The sequence below is a fragment of the Anopheles ziemanni genome, chromosome 3, assembly GCF_943734765.1.
Source record: "Anopheles ziemanni chromosome 3, idAnoZiCoDA_A2_x.2, whole genome shotgun sequence".
Lineage (NCBI taxonomy): Eukaryota > Metazoa > Arthropoda > Insecta > Diptera > Culicidae > Anopheles > Anopheles ziemanni.
Window position 1 is genome coordinate 53,003,142 of NC_080706.1, and position 22,284 is coordinate 53,025,425.

General features: G+C 44.9%; 1 protein-coding gene across 1 annotated transcript; it reads left to right on the forward strand.

Moving 5' to 3' along the window:
* The first annotated feature begins 5,204 nt into the window (after positions 1 to 5,204).
* LOC131286690 (glucose-dependent insulinotropic receptor-like) lies at positions 5,205 to 17,274 on the forward strand. The gene is made up of 4 exons (XM_058315678.1): positions 5,205 to 5,633; positions 7,378 to 7,512; positions 13,885 to 14,034; positions 15,665 to 17,274. The coding sequence occupies exons 1-4, from the start codon at positions 5,375 to 5,377 to the stop codon at positions 16,774 to 16,776; spliced, it is 1,656 nt and encodes a 551-aa protein (XP_058171661.1). The 5' UTR covers positions 5,205 to 5,374; the 3' UTR covers positions 16,777 to 17,274.
* Positions 17,275 to 22,284: the final 5,010 nt, after the last annotated feature.

A 22,284-nucleotide genomic window follows, 5' to 3' on the forward strand; every position in this document is an offset into this window, starting at 1 on the left:
TAAAACGTTTTATTATCGATAGGAACATTATTGACTTACAAAACCAATGAGCTTAGCGAAGTTCATAGCTTGCTAGATGAGCAAAGTTCCTTGATGGGTTTGCACGATTCTCCTTACTATTTGTATTATTCCCCTGAACGGTTGCGAAGTTCCATTTGCGGCTGTAAATATCTCCTATACCGATGAAACTTTCCCTCTACCACTGGAAACATTCCATTATATAGATCGAAACCCTCTATTCCAACTCCAATCACTTTTTACGCTGTTGATATTTTTTTACAACGATAGTGCACGACTTTTACCTAGTACCGACTGTTTCCTCTTCATTAGAACACACATTTGACGTACACCGTGCTCTAATGGAAATCAACATTTCAACACAAAACGGCACCAAATATAAACACCGGATTCAAAGTTGAAGCGCGATGCTGCATTCTAACGCGGCTCAATTTTGCGTTTGAAGTACTCTGTGGCGCGGGAATGGCCGAACAAATTGCTTGGCTATTAGCTTACGCCGGTGAACTCTTACGCCAACTCGCCAGTAAATGCCGCAAATCAATTAAGCCCCGCTGATTGGGAGTCGTTCTAGGCGATATGCTTCACCGAGCTTAATGGGGAATGAGCCCCACCATTAAAAGCGCCGGGTCTGTCGGTACGTGGGTTCTTCCTGTCCGCCTGCCTGGACCAGCCTGTGGTGGTCCTGCTGGCTATCAATATCGTCGTATAACAGTCGATGAGCCACAATGGAATCACGTGCCCCTTTTCCAACCGGTTGGGGGTGCAGGAAAACATGCGTTAGAAGCGGAGGGGTTGGGCGAAAAGGCGCTGCGGTGGGGAAATGTAATTCCGATTCAAATTGATGGAAATATTCAATTGCTACTAATGGCACCGGGAGACTCGCGGAAAACCCCGCGACTGGGCACCATCTCGTGTACCAATCCGTGACCATCCGTCCATGCAGCAAGCGTGTCCTTTCCGAGAACCGTACGCGCTGGTGGCGCTGATGGGGCACTTCGGTCCCAGGTTAACTGTTTTCGGTCCATTGGATATCGCTTTCTCCGCATCCGATACGCACTTCAAACGAGGGGGCTCACGGATCGGATAGCCGGGGCCGGGGAATTTCCCAGGGAAAACCGGCTCGGGAAGTAAAAATTGTCGAGCATGTCCCAAGCCGTAACCCAAGCATCCGCCAGTGCGAGGGAATAATTGGTTCTTTCGACTGCACAGACCCGCACCCGGGCCGGGGCTTTTGTTTCTTGTTGGCATACTGATTGGGAAATTATCTGAGTACGAGGAATTGGGATGGGGAGGAGCAATTTTAGAAGCAATTTCGTTTGCTCGGGTATTTTCCTGTTTTTCATTCTCAAGCCGCGCGTTCTGCACAGTTGCATCCGACCGGCACAACCACAGCCTGGAGTCAGCATTCGGCGAAGCTCCGGGCACGGCAAGGATTATTTAGGACCTTTTGCCAAGGCCAACCGTCGCTGAAACCGGGCTGCGAAAGATCGCTTACGCTGTCCGGGCTGTCGTCTGCTTGTGCTCCGGCATCCCATTCGGTGTGCTTCTTTACGACATACAAGTGCGTATTTGCAAGCAGTTTGCTTGTCTCTCGATTATTTTGCACGGATTTAGCAAAAAGACAGTACAATCCTTTTGTGCGGCACGGGCGACACTACCATGAAGTTGACGATGGATACCGGGCAACCGAAATGAGCACGTTTTTCGTGTAGCCGCCCAGTTCTCATACAGACACAGACGGGATTTAACAACTCCGGGACCATGTTTTGTGAGTGAGATTTCTGTTTTTGATGCTTTTGCAAACGAACAAGTGACATTTAGTTGCACCAAATATCAACGATCAAGTCCACACGTAACGCATGACTTGAGAACGAATGCACTTTTTGCATTCTTTTGAAGCACTATTATTTTCACATTCTCTACACAATCAACCATTCATGACTATTTACTATTATTATGCAATTGAAACGTAGCAACATTATTTGACGCATAATATATAAAATAAAAAGGAACTCTTTTATCGTTAGTTACCGGTTGTTATAACATTAATGTTAGGGAAACGGACCTACGAGGAAGTATTTTGTTTAAAAAATATCAATCGACGGTACTGAAACGCTAAATCCACACCTTCATTAATTTCACACTTCTGCAATGAAATCGAAGTATTTAGAAGTATAAAATTCAGTATTTAGGGGCAAGGGTTCTTTATACGCTTGTAAGCAGTCCATTTCTATTTCATCAACATTCATCATTTATCACGCTGGAATATGTTAATGAATTGAACTTAAAATCATTTAATTTAATGATCAATCATCATAGAATTAACATCATTTGTCGGGTCAAAAGCATAAGAGAAACTACGTTTTCCCAAATTTTGCAAAAAGCTATTGACTCAAACAGCTTGCAATGTGAATGTGAATAAAAACCTGCTAGTAACCAAATAAAACTGAGTAATGCCAAGGCGGATCTCTACCTAAGAACGGAATGAGCGGCCGCGGGAGACGAGAGCTTTAGGGGCACCGGGCTGAATAGACCGAAAAAGAAACTACCGATATTGTTGATCACTTATAATTCACGCTTTTCTATTTTTCATTTGGGTTCTTACGTCAACAACGGACATTCAAATGAACTGCGTGCGAGATCAACCATGTTCTCATTATCAATGTCTCATTATCAATGTTCATCTTTAACACGTTGCGTACCAAGCGTTTTAGCACAATTTTTAGTACAATTTTTCTAATTACAATTTGTTTATAAAATTTATTAAACCGATTGTTTTCAAAGGCCAAGCAAAAACTTAGCTTCCCAAAATATTTATATAAAATATTACAATCATTTTTATGTTGCATTTTCATTTGTTTATGGGTCAAAAACTTTTTAGAACTAGAACTGCTGTCACCCATATTTGGGTGACGCGGTACGGAACGTGTTAAAATTTTGGCAGACTATGTTTCGTTTGGCTATGTTTGCGTTTGGTCTGAACTTTTCGTATTACTCAAAGTGCCTGCGGTACACGAGCCACCAGTAAACGTGTGTTATGTTACCTCCGCGAATTATTGTCCTCAACGCAGACGAAATTAATCAACAGATTCAATAATTAGAAAGCCATTTGTTGTGCCACTTATTGTGTGACCAAGAAAAATCGAAAGATCTCTTTTTATATGTAAGAAGAAAAAAATTACATAAATTAAAGGGAATTATTAAAAGTGTACTTGACATTATGACATAATTAGGCAGTCTTGATTTAGGATTTACAATCCATAATGAACAGCACGATTCGGAAGCGAAATTTTAACTTATGTAGATTGCCAATATGAGTATGAGAAATTTCAATATTTGAATAACATTTCCACAATAACAAAATATAATTATGAATTTAAAGAAGTGATTAAAAATTAAATCAAAATCGACATTAAATAAAAATTATTGAAGAAATTAAAGCGGCCATAAACTAAAGCATTATTTTAGATACTTCTCCTAATATTTTCCAAGAAATGTTTTAAGTTATATAAAAGAGCAAGAACGGCAACAAGCGATGGAATTTTAAAAAAAACGCTTAGGTGAATATTGAAAATTTCCGAGGGTAATTATGTAACAATGCTGCAAACATATAAAAAGCATCAAAAGCTTTTATAAATCAAACAAGGCTGACTGTGAGCTTTGGTATAGGACCCTAGGGTGGGCGGTGTGTAGGGTCCCGGTTGGGGGCCCGGTATAGATTGATCTGCCTCTGGAGCAATGCTACCCCCTTCATAGGAGTAGTTTGATCAAAGATAATTGCAACACTTTTTCATGTTTGGCAATAAATGGTCTGGGAAGTAAACATACACGAAGAAAGCACTAGAAACGTGTTAAGCGGTGTGAAACCAACTTGGAAGAATTGGAGTCAATTTTCAGCTCAAACTTCTCCAACAAACATTATTATCATGTTAACATACGTTTACATGCACAAACCATTTTACGAAGCACTAAAACGCTTCTTTAAATCGCTACGAGATCACTCCTGGCGAGCAGATGTTTGCGAGGAAACATATGAAAAACTGAGTCAGACCGCCACCGACCGAACTGTAAGTAATCGCACCACCAGTTTCCAGCCAAGTTCCATCGAGTGTGCACCCTTCTGGCCTGCTAACGACTTCACTGCACTGCAAGGAACTTAATCAAAAACGTAAACTTGGCAACTCTTGCCGTGCCCACTCATCGGCTCATTAAGGATCCGGTTCCGGCGGCCGGCACCTTGTGTGCGCCATTTCTTCGACGCCGAAGCTGGGCTCGGCATTAAGTTGTAAAATGACCATTTCCGTCGGTCCGACTGCAATCTTTTCAGCATCGGACCGTTCCCATTCTCGACCTTGCTTCCTGCCGAGCTTTTCTCACGCACCGCAAGACTCGAAGAACCGGCTTCTGGTCGTTATTTCATTTTCGTTTAATTAAATTTTCATCCTCTTCAAGACCGAACTGTGAGTGCATCGAGCATCGGATGCGGTGGAGGGTGCGATGGGTGGTTCTCTGCCACCCAGCATTTTCCATGCCCGTACCAGAAGCAGCTTGAAGCCGGGTAGAAGCCGAAACAAATGAAGTGCTGAAATGAAGCGCGGCGGGGGTACAAGAAATCACACTTTTATGCAAACACAAACGGAAACACACTTCACTGCAGACGCCCGAACCGAGCGTCCCTTCCCTGGTTGGCCCGTTTGGTCGATGAAAAGTGCATGTGCACGCCACTCAAGCACTCAATCCAAATGCCATTTCCCGGCCTCCGGTAGCCCCTCCGAGCCCGACGAAGTCGTCCGGATGTTGGAATCGATCGTCTGCACCAAAATTTTCAAAATGTATTCTGCTATCCCTTTCACCATCTATCCCTGAAACCATTCACTAAATACACACACACATACAACAACAACGCACACCACATAGAGAGGCATGTTTTTCCTATCATTATTCATTGAAAGCATACGTCCCGGACACTCTCCACCACTGGAGCCTACCATCCATCGATGAAGCAAGCTGTCAGCACCGAAAAGCAAACCATTTACGTCCGGCAGCAATTAATGTTTGATTTCAATTTTAAATTTCTCTCGACAGTGCCGGTTTCCGCAAACCACACCTCCCCCGTGCAAAGGTCTAGGGGGTGGCGGTAGGTTCAAGAACGCCAGCTTTGTGGGCCGCGATGGGCCGAGCGAGTGAGTAAGGGCGGTTACGAGAGGTTTGAAGTTCAAAATTGTTACATTCGTCAAAAATAAGTGAACCATTGCTCGGGAAATCCGAGCCTAAGCTCTTGCTGGCGGAGATTAGATTCCTTCGTTGGAAGAAAACGAACTAGAACGTAGCAACGTCCTCGGGCCATCGCGAAGGAATGGTGAAAGTGCAGGTGCAGAATTATGATGATTACGAGCGAATACGATACTTTTACTACATTCGGCCACCCCAGACACCGGTGGCAACGGACTGGTGGCTCGACCCGATGGCTACCACCACCGAATCCACCACGACGCTGAGCGCGGCCGAGGAGACGACACTGCTGCTGTACGACATCTTCATACCGATGCTTGGGTCGGTGATCATAATACTCAACCTGATTGTGGTGGTGTCCAGCGTGCTGCTGCTGCGGAAAGGTAGGTCCAGGCGGATACGTCCAGCTTCTCCCCATCGTGCGGTGGCTCAGTTCGTGGAAATCATCGTGAGCACACAATCTCTAAATTGCTATTTTTCATCCTTCTTAAGCTGATTTTGGCTGAAGGCAGATTTCACCAAGAAAGAATCGAAGAAAAATTCATTCACTTTCCCGCTCCCACCCGGTTCATCATAAGCAGACAGTCTCGTTGCCGGTGGAATCGAGTGGGTTGGCATGGACTTGGTTTGAAAAACGATGCTAATTTACTGGGAACCTATGGCTTGATTGCCTTTTGTTTGCATATTGGGTAAAAGGTTTTCGGAATTAGTGCTTGCCGGTAGTATGGGTGATTTTACCAAGCAACCTAGCATAGCCACCACATCCCAGAACTTTCTTCCACTTTTGATAAAGCACTTCAAATTGGTGCATACAAATGAAATTAAAATGAATGATTTGAGTGCTCTGAGAACGTTGTAAAAGTTTCAGAATATCTTTCGCACCACCGACAATCGAGCGCTAGGAAAATAGATATTCAGTGTTTCCCAAAGCGGTTAATTTGTGTGTTCAAAGTTTTATGTCGATGAGCTCAGCTTATGTTCAAATTTTTGCGAATCTCATCAATCGAAAAAATCAATTAGGGATCTTGAAAACGATAACGTCGAACTTGAATAAATTTAAATAGAATAGAATCATCTTTGCTCAGGCGTGATGAGTTCTCGTCAATTGTTTTGCACACAATGCATGTTCTGTAAAACTTTAATTATGATTCTAAAAGGATCAAGGGAATTGTGAGTTAAATCTCATCATAAAATATATATCCCGTGAACAGATAATTGGTGTCCAACAGATTGTTGAATTTATGATCCAATTCCAAACGAATCCATTAATATTATTTCAGCACTTATTCATTTTTTATTTTAGGCTTTTATTATTTTAGTATATTCAATGCACACCAAAATTTTCCCTTACTTTTCCATTATCACTCGATTGATTTCAAGAGTAATTTTGAAAATTGATTTGAAATTCAATGGCTTAGAGAAAAATTTGACCAAAATATTCAAAATCAGGCTTGGATGATCTTTTTATACAACCATTTTGAGCTCGAAAAGACATCGACCAACAAACTAATTTCATTCTGGATTTTATTTTTCTTTAACCACTGGACACAAACTGGAACCAGAAATATCAAAACCATGAGATCTTTTATCAGGCATTTTCTTCACGATTCTCCCGAGTCCTCGATTGTACATAAAAAATGTAATTTAAATTGAAACAAAAAAAAACAAAACGAACAAACAACAAATGGCTACATATTTTTGCCTTTATTTATGCAAATAAATAAGGTGAATTGACAAATGCAAAAATGTGTTTTTGATGTGCGTTAAACATTTAAATATACAACCAATAGCTGTTTATTTAAAGGTTCCCAAGTCTGAACGCTTGGTCTGATGGTTGATGAGACAGCGGAAGCTGTATCTTGTGCACCACATTTAACATGTAAATTGAAATATCGTTCGGTTTGATACGGTTCGAGTTTACGCCCGCTCGAAACCCGGTTCAGGTGTGCGAAAGTCCGAGAACGATTTTCAAATGATTTAAAGGCTAAACGGATTTGCCTTCGAATTCCCCCGGCGGCGGGAACTGCACGTTTTCCTCGAGGCCCGCCCAGTTGATTTTCCTAAAATGCGACCGCCCAAACCACACTTCCCGCGCTAACACAACGCTGTTCCGCTTTCCATTTGCAGGCCAACAACCGTACACCACCTACATGTTCCTGGGCAACGTGGCCGTCTCCGATCTGCTGACTGGCTTTGCGGTCCTCTACGGCCAGTACGCGCCCCGCGAGCTGCACGGCGAGGACAACTGTGCGCTGATGATAGGTAAAACACTTTCCCACTTCTCATCTCCGCCCTCTTGCGCGTGCCCCCTGATCCGTCCGTGAACGAATACATGGCGCCCACCATGAACCGTATTGACCGATGACCGATGGGGGCCACATTATCGCATTAGCGCAATGAGATCACCGTTTTCGCCGAAGCTTATGGCATCGATGGATCCTGCCAAGCTGACGGCCCAGCCGTGCGCACGTACATACAAAACGGTGGGCACGTGATCGAGCTCGCGCGGATTCCGTTCGGGATTTATCGTCGCGTGAAATGAAAAATTCAGCGACAATAAAATATTTCATTGCCCGGGCTGCGGTTGCACAACTCGCGGTGCAATCGATTCCGCGCTGTTGCTTTCCATGCTCATTTATTTATTTGTTTGCCTTTTATTTAGCATATTATTTAATCGCACCAATTTACCCACACTGTCGCGCGCCGGAGAAAGCGAGCAAGAGGAACTCCACCGTCGCCCCACGGTTTGTGGGACGCAGAACGGTGGGGAAGAGATGGACGGCGCGCTACAGTCAATTAATCGTTGATTGAAGCAATCTCTATCCAATCGCCATAAATATTTTATGCGAAATGGCGATAGGATTATTCGGCTGGGAATCCTCCGTCGGACGCGAAACTCATGATGCTGGACATACCGATGGTCTGCGTTATACAAAAATACCTCCATTCTCGAACCGTATCTACCATACGGTGTTGTTTCCACACTTCTTGTCAACATCCATACAATTTAAGGAGACTCCAAAATACGTTTATGTTATTTAAACTTTGTTTCCACGTCCTTAAAAGCCAGTCGAATCGAATGAACTGCCCTGCCTTATTCAGGGACAAAATCAATGCAAGTATCGGCTTATTTTGTTTGTTTTTCTACTTTTCTAAATTGAATTAGATTTAGTATTGGAAATTCTGTCGGACCGGTTGTCAATCCCCCGGAGGGTTGATACAAAATGTAAAAAAAAAAATTTTACACCACCAATTTAGCCAAGTATTATTAAAGGTCTAGATCAGAGGTGTCAAACTTCCAGCCCACAAGAACGTTGGATGCGGCCCTCGACCCCTTTGAAACAATACATGGAAAGTAAAAAGTTAAATCCTTAACATTGGCTTTCGTTTGACTGTCTAGTTTTTTTGTAGCGTGGTTCCACGAACTGTGAATTGCATTCGTGTAAGAGAACTGAACCACCGTACACTTTATACAATTTCTAAGAGAAAATCACACTCACCATTGATCCCCATCACGCCGACATATGGCGGTGGACATGAGCAAGGGTTTAACACAGATGTGATGAACTACAAGAGATTCCGCAATGAAAATGCAGATGTGTAGTAATGTGTAGTTCCCTTTTATAATATTGCATCTGTGTTCGATACAACAAATATGATCGTTAGTTATCCGTGATATTAGTTCTGCTTCTTTTGTAAAAAAAAGTTGCTCAACATAAAAAGCTGTTTCCCAATAATAGATTGAATGTTTGCTACTAATTTAATTTAATTTTGAATAATTCGGAATAAGGATTTTTACAGAATACACTTTAATACACGCTCATGTAAATTTTTCCTTAAAATTTGTTTTAGAAAATATTTTCATTCATTGGAAACGGCGAGCAACATGAGCTCCGTTGTAAGCGCATTGAAGACATGCAATCGTTTTCCAAATTCTAACGAAATCATGTCAATTGTCTTTAAACATAATTTGCAATCAAATGCTATTGTGCTGCTTTTTGGTAGAGAGTTTCGATAAGTAAAAGTTGAAATAATAATAAATAATTACAACCAATTACAAGCTAAACATCTATAATTTAAGTAGGAGTTCGGCAGCGTTGTACTCCATGAACATTATTATATTTGTTTGTCTCAAAACCCTTGCACTTGTCCTCCGCCCTATGTTGTCGTGATAATGAAAAGTTGGATATGATTCGTAGAAAATTGATACGAAGTATTTTAATGCACAAAGTATAAATCATAATTGTTTAGTTAAAAGCACACTGATAAGAATCTATTTTCATAAATTCAACCAATGCTACGCTTTGGCCCGCAAACCTTTTTTGGGAGAAAATGCGGCTCGCAAGGTCATCTGAGTTTGACACTACTGGTCTAGATCTAAATCAAAACCTAGAAGTATATGGAATCCTCGTATCCTTATTCGTGACTATACATTGTGGCTAATATTAGAATTAAGCATGTTATAAGAGGAGTATTTCACCTGTCTACCTTAAGCTGGATACGGTTTCGCTCAGTTCAGTTCACGACAAACGCGGACTAATACCAGCTCGCCCATTACTCGCCATACCTGCAGATGGGTTAGAGGCGCGGTAAAATGTTTTCCGTGCCGCCAGCACAATTCCAACTTCAATTGCTCCTGCACGGCACATTATAAGTCTTATTTATGCGGCCGGGTATGTCTTTCGCTCGAAATGAAATAAACATGTTCGGGGGCAATTTGGGCGCTACCATGAATAACTCCGCGGCCTCTCCGCGTCCCCCCGGGGGACCGATACTAAGCACCGGGACGGGACGAAATTATGTGAAGGGCCTCTGCGCTTTGCGGAAACCCGCCCCGGCAAGGATTAAGCTCTCAAGCATATGATAACACCTATATACGCCCCTTCCCACCGGCAAGGGTTGCCTGCTGCTTCCGGCACTTTGAAGGAGGTGGTGAGAAATGAATTTGTCATGAAAAGTGTGCGCGCTTCTAAGGCGACCCGGACCCGTTTCCCCTGGCACCGAATGTGTCTCCGCCGCATCGGGCACAACATGTCAAATAAAAAGTATCACCCGCATATATCACTCCACTTTGCAACCGGCCTCAGGTTGGTGTGGGGAAGGAAGAGGAAAAAAAGCCTCCCACCGTCAACGGATGAAACGTGACACGCGCGAGCTGAAGACTTCGTCCCGGAAAAGCAGCATCTCTGCCGCGATCCCAACTCTCGCCCGGCACCCCGGAGATGAGATTTAATGAATTAATCTATCTATTTCTTCGCGACGTGTTCGTGTTTTCCCCCGCCGGCTTGAGCATGTGTCGGGATGTGGGCCCACTTCCGCACTGCACTACGAGCTTTTCCGCGAGCGCCCGGTACATTTTCTGCAGGCGCACACCTACCCTCGAACGCTTTTCGCACGCGGAAAGAGCAATTATTCATAGAGTCGTTCGCTGGTTCACTCGTCCCGGAGTTCCCCGGAGTCGTCGCTCTATCGTCGCCCGGTCCTAATTTTCTTCCCCGCCTCCACCAGCGCCATGCGGAAGACGAACGTACGAGTGCGGCGCATGTGGCAAGAAAAGCCATGTCACCGGAGTTAGCGCATAAAATATGTACTCACCGCCAGACCAGCTACCGCTACGACTGTGATACGTCGAGGACGCCGTGGCAGAAGGCAGAATCTGGCACATTAGCATCCGCCATCCGTTAGCCTTCCTCATCTCGAACGCTCCAGGCTCCGGGGCGGAATATGCAAATGAAATATGACGTGCGTCGTAGTTTGATTAATTATTTCAAATTACGGCTCTTAATTAGCCTCGGATCGCATCTTTTTCGCCGAGACCAGTGCATCGCCGCTGGAGCGACTCTTCCAACAAAGAACAGCCACACACGCAAGCGTTTCGCCCACACGGACATATTTCATCTGGCTCAGGAAAGCTGGCGCGACCCGAACCCAATTGGTTAAGGAAGGCTAGAGAGACTTCTGGTTGTGGTGGTGGTTTGCATTGAAACTTTCAAAACCCAACCAAAGCAGACGGAACATTCACCACCCACCATATGCGAGACATGGAGGAAGGAGGAAGGTTTCTTGGTGACGGGCTCATCAAGCCTCCGCCTCATCATCATTGGCAGCATTTGCATAGTCCATAGTCCAAACCGACATCATAAACAGCCGAAGGATGCGATGCAAAATGACATGCTGTGAAAGTTTTCAGCACATCCAGGGCGTGTGTGTGTGTGTGTGTGGGTGTATGTGTGGTACGTCTGCATGGAATGTCTTCCCCGTTCCGTTCCCCCCCCCCCCCTCCGCCAGACCGAACCCAACAGCAGCCAGCTTCGTGACCGACGAAACTTATCGAATAAAGTCTTTAAGGGACCATTAGCACATGAATATAAGCGAGTTGGTAGACGGTTTGAGACGATGGACGGACCCTGAAAGGGGTAATGAGGTATCGGGTGCTGATGAGTGGGGTGGAAAACTTCCCTGGAGGAAGGAAAACACCGAGACCTCCGACACGGTGCGACTTTGTGCGGTGTCGTCGGATGGTGAACCCGCGTGCGTCAAACAATTTTCCAAGTATGCCATCGATTACCCGACGACGCCCCATGCACTGTACCTTTGCGGCGTTTCGCAACAGCAACGAGAAGCATAAAACACAGACGCACACCTCCAACCCCATGTCATCCATCAAGAGATATATGCACCCTCTATCTCTAGTTTAATTTCACAACTCTTTCGATCACTTGATCGATCGAATAGCAATTGGAAATAGGGAAATTCATGACGAACGAACCAAATCGGAGGTGAATTAAACCCTTCTAGCTAGGAACCTGTCTAATCAAGCCTGTCACCTGTTCGCTCGCTCCCGACTAAGTCCACCCCCTTCTCCCTAAACGCTTGCGAATTGTTTTAAATCAACAAATCCCTCCGGCGACTTCCGGGGACGCCCCTGTTGCCGTAAAAAAACGCACCGTAGACGGACAACTTTCCAAATGGATAGCTCGCAGGCAAACTTTTCGCAACTTTTCTCGCTGTTTGTTTGTGCGAGGGCGCGTTTGTTTGCTTTTTTAGGTTATTTCGACTGCAGTTTCCCGAGGCCCGGCATCGGGACAACCAATGCGAATCCGTTGCACGCCGTGGTATGCACACAATATTTTTGTTTCTCCCATGTCCTCCCTCTTATGCTCTCTCGCTCTCTCTCTGAAAAACAATTTTCATTTTTATTTTGTTATGTTTCTCATATGTCGAATGGAAACACAGGGAAAGCTATTTAATTTTTTGCCCGAATCGGATTCTTTGTTGTGTGTGCCCCGGTGCAAGACAATATCAGCAACATTCCTGTGTCGGTACTGAAAAAGGAAAATTCCATTCGACGGGTGTTTGGAAAACAGATGGAAACGGTGCGGGAAAAAACTTCAGCCTAGAGGAGAAAGTGTGCCGGAAAAAGCGCCGACAATGACTACGCGGGCATAGCGGATTGTCGTAGGCCACCGTGAAGCTAATAAATTGAAAATTTCCAATCATCATCATCATCACCATCACCATCAGCACCATCCGGTAATGGTCTCTAATCATTTCATTAAATATCCATCAACGGCGCGAGGAAAGGGAAAAAACTCCCTCTCCAAGCTGTGAGCGGGGGCGAGTCGGTGCTGGCTGTATATAGTCCGTTTTGGGCATGAACCAACACCATTTACCGGAAACAGTCTCTGCAATTCACCCTTTGCTAGGCCACATAGTTACAGTAATTAGTAGCGAGTAGCAACGTTTTGCAGTGAATTGCCATTTGATAACGTACATTCCCGGTTTTCCCACGGTGAATCATCAATGCTAAACACAATGGCGGGTAATCCAATCGATCCGATACGGCTCGTTTTTCTCGTTCCTCGTTTCCCGAAGGATCCTTCCTCAATCCTTGTTTTACTCATGCTCTCACCCTAATTGCCTACCGGTGGTTACATGCCAATCGAACCTCGGTTTGATGCCAACCGACCGGCCCCGTTCCCGGTGGATGCCAACGGGGCTGCACAACGGACATTATTCTGCTAACAAGTGCTCGTTCAAGTACCCCTGTACAATCCCTTTTTTGCCATCTTGCTCGGTGGCAACACATTCCACCGCACGGTGTACATTACACTCACGGGCAAACGAGGGCGAAATAGTCCTGCCAATGATACATTATCTAAATCTGTCATCCTTGTTGGGACACACTCCGAGCGACGTACCGGAAGTAGCAAAGCGTCCTTCCAAACCGGTCGTTGGAATGGGAACGTGCCACACCTTTGACCTAGATACATTTTCCGACAAGCTACACCGGAGAAAAGGGAACACAACACATTGTTGCAGCGCCACCATTTTGCCCTCATGGCTCCATTTTAACGCCATAATCGGTGAAGCGTGTGGCTCGCGTTGTGATCGCGCTTATTTTACTCCCCGAGAAGGTGCAATGGCGTTCCAGCTGGGTTTCCACCGTCGCTGCGAGAAGTTTAATTACAAATCAACCCGCAATACAATCTGAAATCCGTCAGCGTTTCCCCTCCCCACGGGGCAACAATCGGAAGAGCTCAGGAAGCCGAGCACATATCCCATCATAGTAGTCCGAGGAGATGGTGTCGGCATTCAGTTTCATCTATTCACTTTCATTCGCAATTTCCACAGGGCTGATTGTGTCCACCTCGCTGGTTTCGGTGTACAGCGTGGGACTGATTGCCATCGACCGCTATCTGTACATCGTGTACGGGCTGCAGTACCAGCGGTACCTGAACCGCACCCGAGCGCGCATCCTGATCGGCCTCACGTGGATCATCGGTACGTTGAAAGGAACATTATGGGGGAGAACAAAACCATCTGCTTATGTTTGGAAAAATCTACATCCGACGCCATGCTGGAACGAACTGTGAGCAACGGTATTAGGGTTCGAAGTATCACAAGAGTATTCCTTTATATTGCAATCGTTTAATATGTAAACTAAAACGCTGATAGCAACATGCCAATTGACTGGCTTATTCTCTCAAAAATCAAATTTGGAATTTTAAAACTTAAAGGGACGATTTACAGAATATTCTCAAGAAAAATCTAAAAGATATGTTGGTACATTTTCATCATTCAACATTTAGTTACCACTAAATATTAGCTCGAAAACAAGTGGTGTTGTCTCTAAGGCACCAAGCTTTGAAATATCTAATTAAATGCTGTCTCTAACGCATCTGACTTTGTCTCTAACTCATCAGTTTTCGTCTCTTACCGTAAATATGAAAATAAACAGTGTAACAGAGGGTTTTCCAATATGACACTGTACGAACAATAAAAATTAATTCATTCATGCTTTAAAATTCACTTCTGCTTATTACCATGGTTGTTTACCCATTCTCCGAGTATATTTTGGTTTGTGCAAATCCGCACAGAAACGAGGAATTTGGGGCTATAAACTTATGTTCAAAGCTGCTAAACATTACTTGTTTTGTTTGTTTACAACCGCTACCACATGTTTTTTAAATTTTGAAGCATAATTTTACTTCATTTCCGTTTTGTGGACAATAATGTTGTGAACAAAATAATGTTTTGTACAAACAATCATTCTAAATAACCAAATTTTTAGATAGACACAAAATTTAAATCTAAAACCAAACCAGAAGAGCACAAGACCAAATCTGACGTGTTAGAGAAGTCAGATGCGATAGAGACAGAATTCGATCAACTATTTCAAACATAGGTGGGTTAGAGACAAAAATAGGTGGCAACGACTGTAAGAACGAATTTAATACTCCAATCAGATTGCATTATAGTATAATGGATAATGCATATTTCCTGATACCATTTTAATGGTCTTTGATGTGGATAATATTTATTGATCCTTACGACCCTCAACGTAATACTTCATGAAAATGTAATTCCAGAGAATATTTAGAATATTTCAACATACTGTCAACAATTACATGAAGTTGCATTTAGCGCCTTTTAGCGTTTGAAGCACCATGGATATAAAACTAAAAATAGCAAAACACATTTCCCTTAGAATAATTATTGTGTTTCAAATCTGCTTTTGAAGAATTTTTGTACATGCCACACAGGTTAAATGCCTGATGTCGACGATTAAGTCTACTCTACTGATGTGTATGAGCATCAAAGGGTGTTTGGTGTTTTAACATCTTTAAATTTGGAACTATTAGACATAGACTTTTGAAAATGTATTAGAATTTATTAACTAAAACCAAATGCAAATGAATACATTTGAAAAAAAAGATGATTTAGAATATAGATACCATATAGTTCAATTCAATCATTTGAGTAGAAAACGTTTACAGTTTTGAACACAACCATTGTGATGCTAGAAAGCCAGAATACATTGCCCACCGTACGCTTTTAGCATCGGCATCGATTGTCTAACCCCCCGGACCGCTGTGGAAAATCATCTGCATTTCATCTGCTTGACCTGCAGGTATTTCGATTGGATTCCTGCCGGCATTCGGATGGCGCGGAGACACCGACGGAGGCCGGACGTGCTGGTTCATCCGTTTAGCACCGCCGGCCCTGGTGGTCCTGACGGCCGTCACCGGTATCCTGCCGGTCGTGCTGGTCATCATCCTGTACGGAATTATCCTGCAGAAAGCGCTGCGTCGTGTCAACCAGCTGAAGAAGGCATCCCGCGAGCTGCAGGGCGTCCAGACGGGCAATTTGCGATTGTTCCGCGGGGGCACCCGTTCCCAGGCTAACCTCTCCGACACGGACCAGGGCCTGAGCGAGGACGAGCAGGTGGGCCGAGCCCGTCGATGCCTCTGCCTGCAGTCCCGTTGTTGCACCGCCAGAGGACGCTCGCAATCCGCTCAGCGGGCGCTCAACGCGAACGGCAATTCGCCCGCGGCACCAACCATAACCGCAGTGTCGACGACGACGGCGGCGACGGCAACGACGCCGGCAACAACGACCTCGCCCGGCACCGCCACCACGAACGCCAGCAAAAGCCCGACCAAGTGGAAGGCGATAAAGGTGGTGATGTTCACGACGGGCAGCTTCGTCGTGACGTGGGTCCCGTACTTCATCGCGAGCCTGATGTACGTGGCGTGCGATCCGGCCACCAACGAGTCGCTGTGCCGCGGGCTCCAGTTCGCCATCGCCAGCCCGCTCGCCATCCTCGGCTTCGCCAACAGCCTCCTCAATCCGATCATCTACGCCTGGTGGCACAACGGCTTCCGCTCGTCCATGAAGAAGCTGGCGACAAAGGCGGGCCGCCGGTTGCGCTGCTGCTCGGGCTGCTGCAAACCATCCCGCCAAGGTGCGTCGACGGCGACGGCGGTCGGTGCGGCATCGTCATCGACGACGGCCGATGATTCCACGGTGAATCGGCTCAGCACCAACGGGAGCACCGAAGGCCAAAGACAATCGAGCCGTACCACCACCACCGTGGTCGGCTCCACTCCGGTCATCGGGAGGAGCTCATCGCGCAAAGGTCGTGGTTCAAGGGCGACGGCACGGCCGGTGAGCAGCGACCAGGAGTTCTCCGTCACCGACGACACCGACGTCGAGCTGCCGAACGTTGTGACACGCCTCTAGGGTTCCGCTCGGTTCCGGTCGCTCGGGCGCAATGGCCAGGAAAGGAGTCATTTCCGCTGCGCACGAAACTTCGAACAACGAGGGAAACAAGAGTACACGCCACATTTCCCATCCCAGTTTTTCGTTTGCCTCTTGTGCGCCAAGATCAAAGCCAGAGATCAACGCAACGATCCATTGTTCTTGTCAACGTCCTCTCGTTCGGCTTTGAAGACAAACGTTCACCAAATCTGCTGTACTCCAAAATGTATGTTACCCGCCGCTCGCCCCTTAGACCCTTAACCGTCCCTCCTTCTACCACCGCCCAAAAAAACAAGGACAAGTTTGCGAAGCAATGGTGCTTAGCGACGGTTATGGAGCAAGGCGCGCAACCCATGTACGGGACATAATTTATGGCAAATCCCATTTAACTTCACATGTACCAGTGTGGTTAACGCAAGTCGTCGCAACGAACGGGCCAACGGTTGGCGTACAGTTTACGAGAAGCATCATACGAATGGCGATTTCCCACGATTCGGGCGCTTCTGGCGTGGTTGTGATTCGAGAAGATTATGCAGCCGACCCTAGTTTGGCAATGCAGTGGAAAGCTTCATTGAAGCAAAAATCAAAAGGAAAAATGACTCTCGATGGACGTTAAGTATTTTATCGTAGAGAATCCACAACATCGGTTTGGTGGTTGCTTCTTGACAATTTATATTTTAAGAAATGTCTTCGCTTATGTGTAGTCATAGAAATTAATGTACTAAACACAAATTAAAAATATAAGCTATAGACAAAAATATACAGAGGAATTCAACCAATCTGTTAGTTAAGTTTTATGGCCACGACTAAAGATGAGAATAGATATTCATTATTTCTAAAATTAAAATAATAATGGTTGTAATGCTGTATCAAGAAAAAAGGATAAAGAGCACAGTTTTTGCAACGAAGCTGCTCCTAGTTATCATGCGTTCGTTTGGAGCGCGATTGTTTACGATTAACGATGAAAAACCATCCAACTGTTAGGCAAAACAAGCATAAGTACCGTTCGAGTTGGTTCTGTTACCGAAGGGCAATTACGATAACACACTATCGCCATTATATGAAGCTACACGCCACTAGGCGCCTCCATTAGCCAAACGAGCCTGACGCTGCCGGCCCAACTCCGGGCAATCAAACCGTGCTCCGTGCTCCCCCGTCCCCCTAGGAGGAAAAGTTGGACAGTTTGAATTATTGATTTGCATCGGCAGTGTGGCGAAACTTTCGGTTCGCCCTCTGTTCGGCTGCCGGGAAGGAGGGGAATCGAGTCTTCGAATCCGAGGGCCCCATTTGCATCGCATTCGCTCCATTCGTAGGCACACCATGGCGATGGCGCACTTACGACGCACCAGCCCATTCGTACGCAAACAACTCAACTTATCTCGGGCATTAACTGTATTAATTATTCATTCGCTCGTTATAATAGGGACGACGCTGCTCCAGACTCCGAGCGCGGCAGACGACTGTCCCCCTACAGAGGAAAAAGAAAGTTCCTGCGAACCAATTCGCCCACATCACGCCGACTTATTCGTCGACCCTGGGAGCGGCCTGGCGGAGACAAATCGAGCGTACGGCTCGCCGGTCCCAGCCGCCCCTTTCCCCCGCGGCTCGACCGCTTCGTTCGAGAATGGTTTTATTATCGTCCTCGGTGGATTGCATCAATTATAAAATAAATTAATTATGGCAGGTCCCAGTCGGGATGCCGGTAGGACACAACCTGTATCAGAGGGGAGAATTATAGCCCAACAAGCCGTCGCTTCGGTCGACTAACGGCGGTGGGCAAAGATGAGTAAGGACGATGGAAGCATCCCAGGGAACGAAGGATGTCGACGGATAAATCAATAATTTATCTTAGATCCCATATAGGTTTCTGATGAAGAAGATTGACTCGTTTACAAGCGGGGCTCAACATGCTACATCTGATTAATTTTTCCTACGAATAGAAAGATGTATGGAGATAAAAACAAACGATCAGGGATTTTGCTATTCTTTTCAATCGTTGTATTACAGATATAGCGTAAGAGAAGCCTTTTTATGTCAGCAAGTATGTTTAGAAAATATGATAAATCTTGTGTTAACCATGAAAAGCCAATGTACCCTTCTTTCTTGCTTGAAAATAAATGATTGAAATAAATGTTTATTTAACTTTAGTAGAATAATGAATTGTACGGAAAATAAAAAAAAACAAATTGACTGAATCAAAAACAACTTCACCTTCATAATTTACAAGATAGCTTATTTTTAAACGACCAAATTGCTGCCATTTTCCCTTCACAAATCCCAATCCTAAGACACTAACGCGAGAAAAACCACCCACCCAATGCACCCGTTCGGAAGAAAAAGTGTGTCAAAGGTTCAAGGTCCGTTGGAACAACAAACACTCCACCATTACACCCACTTCAGTACTATGCAAGAGAGGAAAGGCACGAAAGTAACGAAAAGAATCTCCTGCACCGTAGGTGAACGTGTGAACGGACTAGCGGATCGCATCCTGTTTGCTTGTGTGTTTTCATCACCTCAGCGCAACAAATCTCTTGCACCGTGAAAAAGGAAGCGAAGCGAAAACCTCGAAAACCTCGGATTTATAAAAATACTGCAAACGAAGCCGAGCTACTTGCCGCTCGCTGGTAGTGGAATGTACTTGAGTTTTTGCTCTCAATTACTCAGCCAGCGTGGGGGAAGTGTGTGAAATTTAATTTTTGTATTTAAAAAAAAGTCCACCACCGTGTAATGTACGTGTAATACAGAACACGCTGTTACAGTGCAAACATACATACATCAACAGTTACGAAAGAGAAGCGTGTGAAAGCCGACAGCCCCGTCGTTAGTCGCTTTGTGGAATGCTCTCTTTTATATCGAGTCCAAGCGGGGTTAGGGAAAGGGGACAGTTTTTCTTCAACACAACTGCAGCTGCGTTTGAGTCGCAAGAGTCTTCACTACTCACTAGAGTGGTGGGGGATCTTTTCACGGGTGGAAAATAAAAGCCACCGAAAGCGCACTTGCGAACCCTGCTCAAAAAGTAAGAAAATGTTGGGGGAAGTCAAAAGAAAAGTGTGCACAAGAAGCTGCTCAAGCCCCTTTCTCCCTTTGTTTAGTGTGCTAAGATGTTCTGGAAGGAGCTTACCGGTGCTTTTAACGGACCATGCGGCCAGAAGTGCCTGCTGCTTCGTGCACTACAGTCCTCCGCGTTCGCACACAACTGCACACGTATTTGCACATGCACATGCAAACCGGGTGCAGTGAAGCAGTGCAAGCGCGGTCGTCGCTATTCATTTCCGTTTTATTATTTGTACAGCCTCTTCACGATTGAACCGACGCAGCCCCCCCTCTCCGCACAAAGGACGGAAGCCGTCCGGAACCGAAGCCACGCATGGCGGACGAACTGCGGGTCCGGTGAATGCGAGATTTATAGCCCGGGGCTCACAAATTATTCATCCGGGCGAGATTAAAGATCGTCCCCGCCAGATAGCCCAACCAGCCGCCGATGATCTATGTGCATGTGGGTGCAGCACTCGTGTTGGCCCGAAACCAGCAGCCCGTTCCGTCCCTATGCCCGTCCCGAACGCTGCGGGGTTGCTCACATTCCCATGCGACTGAGACGACATTAGCTCATTCTGGAGTTTTTTTTTTTTGTATTCCTTTCTTCCCGAAGGCCACGAAAACGACTCTTTTCCAGCCGACAGTTCCGTACGGTTCCGAAAATCAATATTTAGCTTATTCTGGCAGCGTTCGCCACGCGTTGTTAACCGAACGGAAAAGGGCGCAACGGGTCGCTTTGCGATCTGACGACTACCGGGCGCTGGTGTGCGGGCAGAGATTTGTTGAAAATTTAACTTTCAAAACGTCCCCGCAACCTTACATCCCGTGTGTGTGTGTGCGAGAGAGCGGAAGCGCAGGAAAAAACTAAGGAATGGAGAGAGAAAAAACGACACTTCCCGAGAATGTCCCACCGACTTCACCGAACGAAGCCAAGCCAATGGCACTTTGGAAACTTTGTCCATTTCAATGGTGCAAACTTGGAAAGAAACGAACTCGAATTGAGCTCTTCACAGCGACACACAGCAACAGCATGTTTTTGCACCGTCCCAGTTCCTGGCAGCAGCCGAGCAGCCGGAAGCGGAGTACGGTCCTGCCGGAGGACCACTTCTAGAAACAATACAGCACTCGAGCAAAACATTCCGATGGGCAAACGATTAAACTTTCCGCGCACACGACATTTGATTCGCTGTTTGGATGATCGTTACGATCATATATCTCACGAAAGGAAGCGGGTTCGTTTGCTGCAGCCCAGACAGAAAACGCTTCGAAAAAATAGCAGTAGATTGTAAACAACGAGATAGCTCTTGCAATGTTCGGCACAAACAATAAGAATTATTGAACCATTCTTGCAAAGCGAACTAAGGTAGGAAGAAGTAACGGTACAAATCAAATACAAATCAAAAACAGTGCATCTCTTGCATTGCATACAATAAGACTTTTACTCCAAAAGTTTCTTATACAATCGGAATATCATAATACAGTTCACCAAGAAAAATTCAGAGAAGTTGTCAAGTCTAAAGTAGTTTACCGTTACACATGCTCTAATTGTTTTCATACTGGTAAAATTCTGATTTAGTTTTTGAATTGATGGACCATTTAAAAAATATATCGATTGTGAGCCATCATATCATAGTGAAAAATTGTTTGGAAGAGCTTTCAATTATTTAAACATAGCAAGAAAAAAAGGACACCGAGTGAACTTGATTTGTAAATCCAAAACTATAAACAATAAATACATTTAATAAAATATTTCACATTGTAAGCTGGGATAACACATTTATTTTATAATACTAAATATTAAATTAATAATATATAATAAATTATCATCCTTTTTTAAGCCCATGCTTGAAGTTTTCAGATTTTCAGTGTTAGGAAACATGTAATGATGTAGAATGGCACTGTTATTGAAAATAGAAATGTTTTAAAAACAAACATGTGTGTGACGTAATATGAATCCATCATTCGAGAAACATTCTTGTAATCGTTTTGGCAAACGACAGCAACTACGTGACGGCCTTCAAAACAGCTAGCACAGCGGGACGTTTTCGAAGTACCAGCAAACGAAGAGATTGCTTTCTACTGACGCTAGAGTACGTAACTCCATGGCTACCAACTTCCAGGAAATATTAATGAAGTTAACAAGCAAAAGAATTACATTGCCCGTGGAAAAAGGACGCGGTGGTATTTTTTTGTAGATGTTCGCTTTCTGTTCCCTAATAACTACCCCAACGATACCGTCGGAGTACTTGTTTTTCAATTTTATTATTTCATTCCCATACACTTCTTAGGGTCCAACTTCCCCAGCACAACTCCTTCAATGTCACACTCGCGTCGGCCCATTGTTTCGGCCCGGAACGCAAAACGTTCTGCCTGTACAAACAACAACCCGAAAGCGACCGAAAGGACCGGTCGCGCACATCAAAGGAAGAAAGTGGCAGCTTTTCCAGCGTTAGC

Excerpts from the sequence above, each read along its gene's own strand:
- LOC131286690 (XM_058315678.1), top strand. The coding sequence starts at position 5,375 with ATGGTGAAAGTGCAGGTGCAGAATTATGATGATTACGAGCGAATACGA. Across the intron at positions 5,634-7,377 it reads CGTGCTGCTGCTGCGGAAAG|GCCAACAACCGTACACCACC; the intron begins GTAGGTCCAGGC and ends TTCCATTTGCAG. Across the intron at positions 14,035-15,664 it reads CGGCCTCACGTGGATCATCG|GTATTTCGATTGGATTCCTG; the intron begins GTACGTTGAAAG and ends CTTGACCTGCAG.